This window comes from Rhinopithecus roxellana, chromosome 17 (genome assembly GCF_007565055.1).
Source record: "Rhinopithecus roxellana isolate Shanxi Qingling chromosome 17, ASM756505v1, whole genome shotgun sequence".
Taxonomy (NCBI): Eukaryota; Metazoa; Chordata; class Mammalia; order Primates; family Cercopithecidae; genus Rhinopithecus; species Rhinopithecus roxellana.
In genome coordinates, this window is record NC_044565.1 from 85,071,804 (window position 1) to 85,084,590 (window position 12,787).

Below are 12,787 nucleotides of genomic sequence, written 5' to 3' on the forward strand. Positions count from 1 at the left end.
TAAAAGATTTTAATTTTACAGACTACCTTTGAGATTAAAATAGTTATTTACTGTGACTCTGGAAGACAGCAAAAGATGGAATTCAAAGTGTAAAATGATAAAGGAAGAGGAAGAAAATGGTAAAGAAAGAAAACTATTTTTTGAGCCCCAGTTTATAAGCCAGACACTGCTGGACATGCAACAAAAGCTAATGTTTAATTCTCCCAAAAACCTTTTAATATACAGTCATGAATCGCTTAACAGTGGAGGTGCATTATGAGAATTATGTGGTTAGGTGATTTTATTATTATTGTGCGAGCATAATAGAGTATACTTAACACAGACCTACATGGTATGTATATTTTTATTTATGTATTTTTCCCATGGAAAACCAAGTTCTCGGTACCATTACTGAAGAGCAGTTATTTCCGCTACCGCAATGCAAATATCAAATGCAATATATCAGATTTCTGTATATGCTCCATTACAATGTTATGGGGCCAGTGTCTTATATAAGGTCCATTGTTGACCAAAACGTCATTATGCAGTGCACGACTGTATATTATTATTCTACTTTTACAAATGACAAAAACTGAAATTTATTCAAAGTCATAAATCTAGTAAATTTAAAGCTTGGATTTGAACCCAGGATTTTCTAATTTTAGACACTGGCTTAAAAATCACATACATATAAGGAAATCTCAAAACATTTTTTCCTGAAAACATTTATTTATTGCTGGTTTTGGACATAGTGCTGACAGGGTACTAAAGTGATAGAAGATGAGATCCCTGCCTCCAAAGAGCTTGCTTGGAGATACTATAAACAGTGACTTTTTGAAAGTTCTTACAGTAGATTTTTCTTGTGTTTATGTAGAGAAAAGTATGGGAGCTAACTTCTTAGTGATCCTTGTCTTCTCAGGTTCTATCCTTTATTCTTTCCTTCCATAAAAATTTTTTAATTTGTCTTTTGCTGGCCTTGAGTAGATTTATATAGGAGTTTACATGCTGGCTAGTATTGCTGTTAATATGAAAAACGGGGAAGAAGAGTAAGTAGATTGATGAACCAGTCAGCACTGTATTTAAACTTCTGTTTTAGAATACAGTGTTTTACTATACAACCCTATTTTTTGGCAAATCAGCCTTCAGACCTGTCGAATCTAAACTCTAACATTCACCAAGAGTTTAGAGAAGAAAGCTCTGAGCAGCCCAGTATAGTAAGTTTCTATATTTTGTCTTAGTCTCTTTCTTTAGAACTGTTGAGAATAATTCATATTAATCATTATTTTGTGGCCCTTTATATAAATGTACTTTTACTTAACATGTTAATTTTGGCACCAAATAATCTTTTTGCTGTATTAAACTAGCTCTGAAAATACATATTTGCTCAAATAAAAACTTATGAATCAAAATAATATTAGAGAGAGAACTTAAAATATAGAAATATTACCTTTCAGTTAATAAGTAAAATGTATAGTTTTCTTTCTTTCAGAATAATAAGTTCCTCTCCCATCCTCAGTCCCATTTCCATGTCTAATGAAAAGTCTGTCTTATACTCTTTTTTTTAAGATTCCCACTAAAAATATCGAAGGTCAGATGACACCATACTATCCTGTGGGAATGGGAAATGGTACACCTTGTAGTTTGAAACAGAACCGGCCCAGATCAAGTACTGTGATGTACATATGTCATCCTGAATCTAAGCATGAAATTCTTTCAGTAGCTGAAGTTACAACTTGTGAATATGAAGTTGTCATTTTGACACCACTCTTGTGCAGTCATCCTAAATATAGGTAGGATGTGCATTTAATATTTTAAACATAAAATGCACACGTGCTTTAAAGTGTTCTGTGCATAGCTTTAATGCTTTGTTCCTACTGAATAGGTTCAGAGCATCTCCTGTGAATGACATATTTTGTCAATCACTGCCAGGATCGCCATTTAAGCCCCTCACCCTGAGGCAGTTGGAGCAGCAGGAAGAAATACTAAGGGTGCCTTTTAGGAGAAATAAAGAGGTATGAGAATTGTCTAATGATAGCTTTTCAGTGCTTCATTTTTAAAATTTCAGAGCATATGTCAATATTTTAATGATTTCTGTAGTGTAATAGTAGTAATTTATTTTACTGGCCCAACCTTTTGAATTTCATTTTTCATTGATTTTAATCCTTTTCCTTATTCTAGTACTACTCAAGCTATTTTAATATTCTCTTATATTCATAATTTCATATTTTAAAGTTTGACATCCTACTCATTATAATTTAATTTTTAGGTATTTGTCCCAGCTAACTCTCTTGAAAACATAGACTAAAACTCCATCTCTGTCTCTTAATACATTATTAATTCTTCAGCTCATTGCTGCCCTTTTAACCACTTCTGTGCACTGCCTCCCCAGTTTAATATACTGTCTTCCATTTTCATCTGCCTACTGGGCATAGCCATATACATTTTTAATAATCTCACACTCATCATTTTTTTCTCTTTCATGCTGACCCTTTTCTTGCCTTCTCCTGTGTTCTACCCAATTGACCAATTAGAAACCTAAGTCATTTTTCTTACCTGTATCTCTTCATTTATCTCTAACTCTAATCATTCACTAAAAGGCATCAGTGTTATCTTCTAAAGGCTTTTCAAATCCATCCTGTCGTTAGTTCAGGACCTCATTATTTCCTGGAACCAGAAACTTGTCTCTTAACACATCCCCTTTCTAATTCTTCCCACACAGCTGATAAAATGCTCTTTCTGAAATCACCCTTTGATTATGTGTTTAATCTCTTGGTAGTTAACACATACTACATTTCAGGATAGAATCATCACTCATGTAATACAAACCCCTTTGTGGGCCGGGCGCGGTGGCTCAAGCCTGTAATCCCAGCACTTTGGGAGGCCGAGACGGGCGAATCACGAGGTCAGGAGATTGAGACCATCCTGGCTAACATGGTGAAACCCCGTCTCTACTAAAAAATACAAAAAACTAGCCAGGCGAGGTGGCGGGCGCCTGTAGTTCCAGCTACCCAGAAGGCTGAGGCAGGAGAATGGCATAAACCCGGGAGGCGGAGCTTGCAGTGAGCTGAGATCTGGCCACTGCACTCCAGCCTGGGCGACAGAGCCAGACTCCGTCTAAAAAAAAAAAAAACCCTTTGTGGTCTGACTTCAGCCTCATCTTTCATCACCATTCCCTTTATCCCAGCTGTTTTGAACAACTTAGAGTTTCTTAAAAGTACCACAGAGTTTGGTCTGTCACCCAGGTTGGAGTGCAGTGGCGTGATCTCGGCTTACTGCAGTCTCCGCCTCCCGAGTTCAAGTGATTCTCCTGCCTCTGCCTCCCAAAGTGCTGGGATTACAAGCGTGTGCCACTGCACCCAGCCCTCCTTGACTTTCAATATGCTGTTTTCTTCTCTTGCATTGTCTTCTCCCACCTCTTCTGCTCATGAACTTCTACTTATGCTTGAAGATGTGATTCCAATGTTACTTCCTTTGGAAATGAGCCAAAACTTCCAGTGGATTAACCCAGAAAGAGATAACTACTTTCTCTTCTGTGGTCTTGTATTTCATTCAGTCCTCCATCATAGCACTTACATGGCTAAGACTGGTTGTTTTACCTACGGGTGTTACATTAAACCAGAAGGCAGAAGAAACTAATACTTGGCTGCAAGTCTTGTTTCCTCCCTTCCTCTTGAGTACTTTTGCAAAAGTATTACTGGACTCTCTGTGGATGTTGTGACCAACACTGTCATTCTGATGGGAGGAAAAGGTGATTAATTCCACAGTTTAATTTGAAATGCTATTTTAAAAGATTTGGGCTAGAATTTTCTTCTGGTCTTCCTTTTGATAGTAAAGTATACTGGCACATACTTAAAAGTTAGCTCCATCAAAATGCTTCATAAATCCCAGCTTTCATTACTCTTCGAGGAAAAAATGCCAGTTTACTTCTCTTTAAATAATGTGTTTAGTCTGGGCTTGGTGGCTCATGCCTATAATCCCAATACTTTGGGAGGCTGAGGCAGGAGGATCGCTTGAAGCCAGGAGTTGAAGACCAAACTAGGCAACTAAAACCCTGTCTCTACAAAAAATTTTAAAAATCAGCCAGTGATATAAAAGTCGTGATAGCATATAGCTGTAGTCCCAGCTATTCAGCAGGCTGAAGTGGGAGGATCACTTAAGCCCAGGAATTCAAGGTTGCACTCAACCTGGGTAAAAAGAGTAAGACCCTATCTCAAAATTAATTAATTAATGTGTTTAATCTGCCAGTCGAGAAAAATTGAATTTTTTTAAGCTATAGATGATAATGCTTTAAAAATATTTAGCAGAGGCCAGGCACATGGCCCATGCCTGTAATCCCAGCACTTTGGGAGGCTGAGGCAGGCAGATCACTTGAGGTCAGGAGTTCAAGACTAGCCTGGCCAACATGGAACCCCATCTCTACCAAAAATACAAAAAAATTAGCCAGGCACGGTGATACACACCTGCAGTCCCAGCTACTTGGGAGGATGAGGCACAACAATTGCTCAAACCTGGGCAGCGAAAGTCACAGTGAGCCGAGATTGTACCACTGCACTCCAGCCTAGGCGACAAAGCAAGACTCCGCCTCAACAAAAAAATAAAATAAAATAAAAATACTCAGCATTTTTTTTTAATTTCTAATTTTTGTGGTACATAGCAGGCATATATATTTATGGAGTACATGCGATATTTTCATATACTCTTTTGTTGTTGTTGTTGTTGTTGTTGTTGTTGTTTTTGAGACAGAGTCTCACTCTTTCCCCTAAGCTGGAGTGCTGTGGTGAAGTCTTGGCTCACTGTGGCACAGTCTTGGCTCACTGTAACCTTCATATCCAGGGTTCAAGTGCTTCTTGTGCCTCGGCCTCCTGAGTAGCTGGGACTCTAGGCACGTGCCACCTTGCCCAGCTAATTCTTATTTTTTTTAGTAGACGGGGTTGTGCCATGTTGCCCAGGCAGGTCTCAAACTCCTGGCCTCGAGTGATCTGCTTACCTCAGCCTTCCACAGTGCTGGGATTTCAGGCATGAACCACCACGTGTGGCCGGGTACGTGAGATACTTCGATACAGATATGCAATGCATAATAATCACATCTTGGAGAATGAAGCATCCATCCCCTCAAGCATCTGTCCTTTGTGTTACAAACAATCCAATTATACTCTTTTAGTATTATTGACTATAGTCACCCTGTTGTTCTATCAAGTGGTAGGTCTTATGCATTCTAAGGGGTTTTTTTGTAACCATTAACCATCCCCACCTCCTCCACAACCTCCCACTACCCTTCCCAGCCTATGGTAACCATCCTTCTACTCTCTATCTCCATGGATTCAATTGTTTTGATTTTTAGATCCCATAAATAAGTGAGAACATGGGATGTTTTTCTCTGCCTGGCTTATTTAACTTAACATAATGATCTCCAATTCCATCCATGTTGTCGCCAATAACAGGATCTCATTCTTTTTTTTTTTTGGAGATGGAGTCTAACTCTGTTGCCCGGGCTGCAGTGCAGTGGTGCCATCTCCGCTCACTCCAACCTCTAACTGCCGGGTTCAAGTGATTCTCCTGCCTCAGCCTCCTGAGTAGCTGGGATTACAGGCACCCACCACCATGCCCAGCTAATTTTTGTATTTTTAGTAGAGACGGGATTTCACCATGTTGGGCAAGCTGGTCTCGAACTCCTGATCTCAGATGATCTGCCCACCTCAGCGTCCCAAAGTGCTGGGATTACAGGCGTGAGCCACCGCACCCCGCGACAGGATCTTATTCTTATTTATGGCTGAATAGTACTCAATTGTGTATATGTACCCCTTTTTTAAATAATTTTTTTTAATAGAGAAAGGGTCTCGCTATGTTGCCCAAGCTGGTTTCAAACTCCTGAGCTCAAGCATTCCTCCTGCCTTGGCCTCCCCAAGCGCTAGGATTACAGGTGTGAACCACTGCACCTGGGCGACCCTACATTTTCTTTATCCATTCATCTGTTGATGGACACTTAGGTTGTTTCCAAATGTTGGCTGTTGTGAACAGTGCTGCAACAAACATGGAAGTGTAGATATCTCTTCAGTATACTGATTTCCTTTCTTTTGGGTATAGACCCAGCAGTGGGATTGCTGGATCTTACAATAACTCTATGTTTAGTTCTTTGAAAAAGCTCCAAACTGTTCTCTATAGTGTTTGTACTACTTTACATTCCCACCAACAGTGTACAAGGGTTCCCTTTCTCCACATCCTTGCTAGCATTTCTTATTGCCTGTCTTTTGGATAAAAGCCATTTTAACTGGAGTCAGATGACATGTCATTGTAATTTTGATTTGCTTTTCTCTGATGATCAATGATGTTGATACTAAGTATCTTTAGGGTACATGTGCCATATGAGAATCTTAGGTAATACTGTAGGATGAGTAGTTACTTAAAACTGATAATCTTTATTTCAGAATCACTTTTCTGTAAATCTGTTACACATAACTTTTCTTTTGAAAATGTGTATCTGGCATATATGGTTTGCCTCTTAAGTGTGGGGTCAGCCTTTACCATACAGATAAAGAATTTTTTTCTTTTATAAACAAAAATACAAATCTGGCTATCAGAGTTTTGGTTTGATGTTCTGCCTATTATATTAATTTAGAGATTACTGGACTATTAGCAGTCCATTTAATGAATTTTCTACTCTATTATATAAACGACCATCCTATTTTTATTAGAATAATTTTCCTTAAAAATGAAAATGGATGTTCTGTCCAGAAGTAGTAATAAAAGATCATGCTTCTATTCTTGCTACCTCTTCCCCTTATCTCAGCTTCTGGTTTCACTATGCAGCATTATTGTTTTTCTTCATTAACCTTAATAGAGGGTTCGTGTAACCCCAGGTTATTAGTTTAGTCTATTAGACCCTCACTCCTTTGGAGTAATGGCTATATTTGCCTGATTTTTAATACTGAGCACCTAAAATAATGCCAAAATATAGTAGGCTCTGAATGTGGAAAAAGGTATACAATAAAGTTCAAAGACCTTTCAAAAAATAAGACAACATCTTGACAGTCCTTGTTCTTCCTAATATTGGGAGGAAGAGAGAATAAGTTCATTGCTTTCTGGAGTAACTGTCCAATGACTCCTACAAGCTGAAATAGAAGCAAAAGAACCATAGTTGGTTAACGGTAACTACAGCAAGTGAAAAAGGAGACACAGTATCCACCATATATTTATTGGGAACCCGTGTACTATCTAAATTTTTATAAATTATTCATTTATAATTGGTGCACTCACTTTTTAAATTCTGGTCTAGATTCATTTCCTTGCCAGTCAATACCCATTTAACCACCAGATCCTAATGTATTAGCTCTTTAATAATAACTATCCTTTTCTCTACATCCAACCCTGTCACTCCCTTACTTTACATTCTCTTCATCTCTCACCTGGGTTACTGTAACTCCTAACTTGACTCTCTTCCTCTAGATTTGTCCCTGCTATTCTTTCTTCCTTGCCACTGCTGAAGTAATACTTAAAAATATCATCACAGCACATCTTTGCCTAAATCCTATAAAATAATGTCCAAATCTCTCAGCATTTACTTTTCTACCATATATACTAAAAAATATCATCACAGCACATCTTTGCCTAAATCCTATAAAATAATGTCCAAATCTCTCAGCATTTACTTTTCTACCATATATACTAAAAAATATCATCACAGCACATCTTTGCCTAAATCCTATAAAATAATGTCCAAATCTCTCAGCATTTACTTTTCTACCATATAGCACCTGCTTATCTCTTTAGTTTTAAATATCATACCCCCACATCTTTGTGTTACCTCTTCCTCAAGTCTATATGCACATATACACACATAGTCACAGAACACACAGATAAATACATAAATCACAAATTATTATTCATGTTTCAAGAATTGATTGAGGGTTTTTCTCTTTGTGAAGTCTTCATATTTCAGTTCTTGGTCAAAGCCTATTTGAGCCACCTCTTCCTCTCTGAGTCTCCTGTTCTCTGCACCCTTATTGCCTTTTTTTTTTTTCTTTGAGACAGAGTCTCGCTCTGTCACCCAAGCTGGAGTGTAGTGGTGTGATCTCAGCTCACTGCAACCTCCACCTCCCAGGTTCAAGAGATTCTCATGCCTCAGCTTCCCAAGTAGCTGGGATTACAGGCATGCTGCTGTTATATTTTAATAATTGTAACTAATATTTATATTTATTCAAACCTAGCTCTCTTTACCCTATGTGTTATTCTTTATTTACCCTTAATGACCACATTTTCCAAAACCAAATGTAGGGACACAGAGCTTAGCAAGTAGAGCAAAGTACTTATTAAGAAAAATGAAACAAGATTGGGTGCGGTGGCTCATGCCTATAATCCCAGCACTTTGGGAGGCCAAGGTGGGCAGATCACCTGAGATCAGGATGAAACGAGCCTGACCAACATGGTGAAACCCCATCTGTACTGAAAAAAAAAAAAATGCCAGGTGTGGTGGCAGGCTCCTGTAATCCTAGCTACTTGGGAGGCTGAGGCAGGAGAATTGCTTGAACCCAGGAAGCAGAGGTTGCAGTGAGCTGAGACCGCACAAGTGCACTCCAGCCTGGGCAACAGAGCAAGACTCCATCTCAAAAAAAAAAAAAAAAAAGATGAAGAATGAGATAAAATATATGAAATGGAAATTATCCCTTAATGTTTAGGATGGTCCTAACTGATAGATGGAACTAACATTCGTCTAGAGCTTTCCCTATGCTAAGTGCTGCAAAGTCCATTACCTTAAAATGTATTAAAATCAAGTGGACAATTTATTTTTCTAATTTTCTGCAGTTTAAAAATAATAACTTAAGCTGTAACTGAAAAAAAAAATTAAGTGTGGCATGGAAACCCTTAAACGTGTGTGTTTAATTTTAGGAAGATTTGCAATCAACAAAAGAAGAGAGATTTCCAGCAATCCACAAGCCCATTGCTATTGGCTCTCAGCCACTGCTCACTGTTGGGACAACCCACATATCCAAATTGACAGACGACCAGCTCATAAAAGAGTTTCTTAGTGGTTCTTACTGCTTTCATGGGGTGAGAAGTAAATCTTCCATTTAAATATTTATTTTACAACTTTACCTGCCAGGTATGGTCATTGGTGCATCAGCAGCACTGAAAAGGATTTTTTCTATAGAGAAATGACAGGATCCTGTCATCCTCAAAGAACATTTTCTTTCTGCAGTCTCATTTCCCCACGTGTCTATAATCTAATCCATAGCTTTTATGTTCTTTATTTCACAAGGTAAAAATTTGACCTTTTCTCTGGCGATCATATGTGATTCTGGTTGATTGCTAGAACGAGCATGCGATTGTATATCCCACATTTTGGTTATGTAGCAATCACATTTCAAACTTGAATTAACATCTCCCTTTAAAAAAAAAAAATTAGAGCCAGGGTGTCACTATGTTACCCAGGCTGATCTCAAACTCCTGGGCTCAAGCAATCATCCTGCCTCAGCCTCCCAAAGTGCTGGGATTACAGGTGTGATCTACCGCACCCAGCCAACATCTCTCTTTACAAAGTTAAAAATTTTGACCCTGACTATTAGCACCAGTGGGAAATACAGTTACTAGTGGAATTTTTGTATTATTGTATTTAAAATTTTACCAAGACAGTGCATATTCTCTGTATTTGTTTTTAATTTCTCAGTAATGTTTTATTTTAATATTCAGCCATACTATTGCTTTTACAGGTTTTAAAAATAACATGTATTTCCATTACTATCATGTGGCATTATTGAGAGAGGCCCAGTGCTTAACTTGATCTCTTATGTTTTCTTTTATTTAGGGTGTTGGTTGGTGGAAATATGAATTCTGCTATGGCAAACATGTACATCAATACCATGAGGTATAGAATAGCATTTATATGTCATTCTACCACTAGATAAAGTTTTAAAAATCTATTGTAGAAAAAAAAGGGGGAATGGTGTAACTTTTAATTATGAGATGATTTTAATATGATTAGTATAATCAAAGTATCTCCAAATTTTGGAAAATAGAACACTTGGCGTTAACCAAATCAGTAACCTTAAAGTGATATATTGCTTATTAATTACTTACATGCTTGTATTACTATGAGCCTAGTAGAATAATGAGCTGTTGTGGCTATACCTCTTTAGCTTTGATCAAGAAGTTAATCAAGGCCGGGCGCAGTGGCTCAATCCTGTAATCCCAGCACTTTGGGAGGCCGAGACGGGCGGATCACGAGGTCAGGAGATCGAGACCATCCTGGCTAACACAGTGAAACCCCGTCTCTACTAAAAAATACAAAAAACTAGCCGGGCGTGGTGGCGGGCGCCTGTAGTCCCAGCTACTCGGGAGGCTGAGGCAGGAGAATGGCGTAAACCCGGGAGGCGGAGCTTGCAGTGAGCTGAGATCTGGCCACTGCAGTCCAGCCTGGGCGACAGAGCGAGACTCCATCTCAAAAAAAAAAAAAAAAGAAATTAATCATTCTTATAACTCATCTTTAAATTAAGAAAATGAATTAGCTGGGAGTGGTTTTGCATACCTGTAATCCTAGCTACTCAGGAGGCTGAGGTGGGAGGATCACTTGAACCTGGGAGGCGGAGGAGGTTGCAGTGAGCCAAGATTGCAACACAGCACTCCAGCCTGGGTGACAGAGTGAGACTCTATCTCAAAAAAAAATTAAGAAAATGAGGCTGGGCACGGTGGCTCACGCCTATATTCCCAGCACTTTAGGAGGCCAAGGTGGGCTGATCACCTGAGGTCAGGAGTTCGAGACCAGCCTGGCCAACATGGTAAAACTCCATCTCTACTACTAAAAATACAAAAATTAGCGAGGTGCATGCCTGTAATTCCAGCTACTCGGGAGGCTGAGGCAGGAGAATCACTGGAACCTGGGAGGCAGAGGTTGCAGTGAGCTGAAATCACGCCACTGCACTCCAGCTTGGGCAACAGAGCGAGACTCTGTCTCAAAAAAGTGAGACTCCTCAAAAAAAAAAAGAAAGAAAATAAATGGTAAGATCATACATTATCGCTAGGGTTACAAAAATTGGGTAAATACAGCAAGTTTCTCAGCCAAAAGAATAAGATACCCTGAGCCAGGCATAGTGACTCATGCCTGTAATCTAAACACTTTGGGAGGCCAAAGCAGGAGGATCACTTGAGGCCAGGAGTTCAAGACCAGCCTGGGCAACAGAGCAAAATCCCATCTCTACCAAAAATTTTTTAAATGTTTAAAAAAGAAAATACCTACATATGTAACAAACCTGCACGTTATGCACATGTACCCTAGAACTTAAAGTATAATAAAAAAATAAATAAATAAATAAATAAATAAAATACCATATCATCTAAGTTTAAAATAAGTTTTAAGATTAAACTTTTTGAGTTCTTAGTCTTTTATTTATAATTTTATAACTCAGCATATTCTCCCATACTTGAGCTAGCCTGCTTAAATTCTGAGGTTCAAGTTCCAATTATGTTATTTGTCCTACTTATACTTTGTTTAGTAAAGTAAGCTGCTAGGTATTGAAGACAAGCTTTAATTAATGAATATGAACCTAGCTGCTTTAAAAGGCCGTTTTTATTATCTAAAAAAGAAAATAATACCCAAAATAGAAAAGTGTATATTTGCCCACTCATAATGTTTTGAACTGATCTCAAATTCCAAGATAGATCATACTGGGACAGATTGTCAGTTCACCTTCCACATTTAAATCTTCCAAAATGAATGAGACATCCATAGACTAGGATGTCTTGGGTTTGTTTTTTGTTTTGTTTCGTTTTGTTTTCACTTAAACCTAAGGGGTTTCATTTAGGTATTTTTTCCATTTATTCCTGCTACTTTGCAGATGTTTTTTTTTTAATAACAGTACAGAAAAAGGATAAGTACCATCAAACTACAACCCTTATAATACCTGATAAGTTTCTTAAAGAAATGTATGCCAGAAATTTTAAATGAGAAGTATGTGTCTCCTCTGCCATCATACCACTTCTTAAAAAAGTTTAACTACTGTTAACATTTTCATTGCCCTCCACCAAAAAAAAAAATGCATATGTATAGATGTTGGTATAACTTTTTTATTTATAGAGAAGGGATCATGCACTGTTCTGCCACTTGTTCTTTTCACTTAGTATCTTGGAGATTGCTCCATGTCAGCAACACTCAATTTCATTCTTTTCAGCAGGTACAGAGGATTATGTCTGTACCACAGTGTATTTAACCAGACCTCTGCTAATGGATGTTTAAGTTGTTTCCAGTTTTTGCTGTGATATGTTTTAGTCAACATTTAAGAATAGTTCTGTTGCTATACTTTTGCAAGTATATTCATAAGGGACATTTCTGTCAACAGACTTCCTTGGTCAAAGTATCTGCATACTGGAAAATTGCCTTCCAGAGTTAGACCAGTTTACACTCCCATAAACAATGGCTACATTCCTATACACTTGCCAACACTAGGTTTTACAAAACTTATTTTAGCCAAGGTCGTATAACCTGGAACTTTCTAGGGAACTGTATTAGGTGTTTGGAGAGATACTAAAAGTAATAGTAACTAGCAAACAGGGTGCTTACTGTATGCCAGGCACTATGTACTTTACACATATTCTTTTAATATTCATAACAACCTTAAGAAATGGTTATTATTCCAAGATGATGAAACAGAAGTAAAGGTTCAATAACTTGCCTAAGGTCAAATAGGTAGTAACTGGGGAAACTGGAATTCAGACCCAGGCAGTCTGGCTCCATATCCAACCTCTTAAACACTTCACTTTGCTGCTCTAATTTCTGCCTATCCAGGAACTTATTCTAGTAGCTAAAACCAAATGTTATTAG

The 12,787-nt window shown here is 38.1% G+C and overlaps 1 protein-coding gene across 3 annotated transcripts in view; it reads left to right on the plus strand.

Annotated features, from left to right (window-relative positions):
• Window positions 1-12,787, plus strand: part of ERLEC1 (endoplasmic reticulum lectin 1) — a 33,275-nt gene that overhangs the window by 13,099 nt on the left and 7,389 nt on the right. The window contains exons 7-10 of one of the 3 annotated variants that reach the window (XM_010378880.2): window positions 1,546-1,769; window positions 1,862-1,991; window positions 8,863-9,024; window positions 9,779-9,838. In XM_010378880.2, coding sequence (XP_010377182.1) covers window positions 1,546-1,769; window positions 1,862-1,991; window positions 8,863-9,024; window positions 9,779-9,838 — 576 coding nt within the window. The remainder of the gene's footprint in view (window positions 1-1,545; window positions 1,770-1,861; window positions 1,992-8,862; window positions 9,025-9,778; window positions 9,839-12,787) is intronic. The other 2 variants (XM_030920808.1, XM_010378881.2) reach the window with 2 other exon arrangements.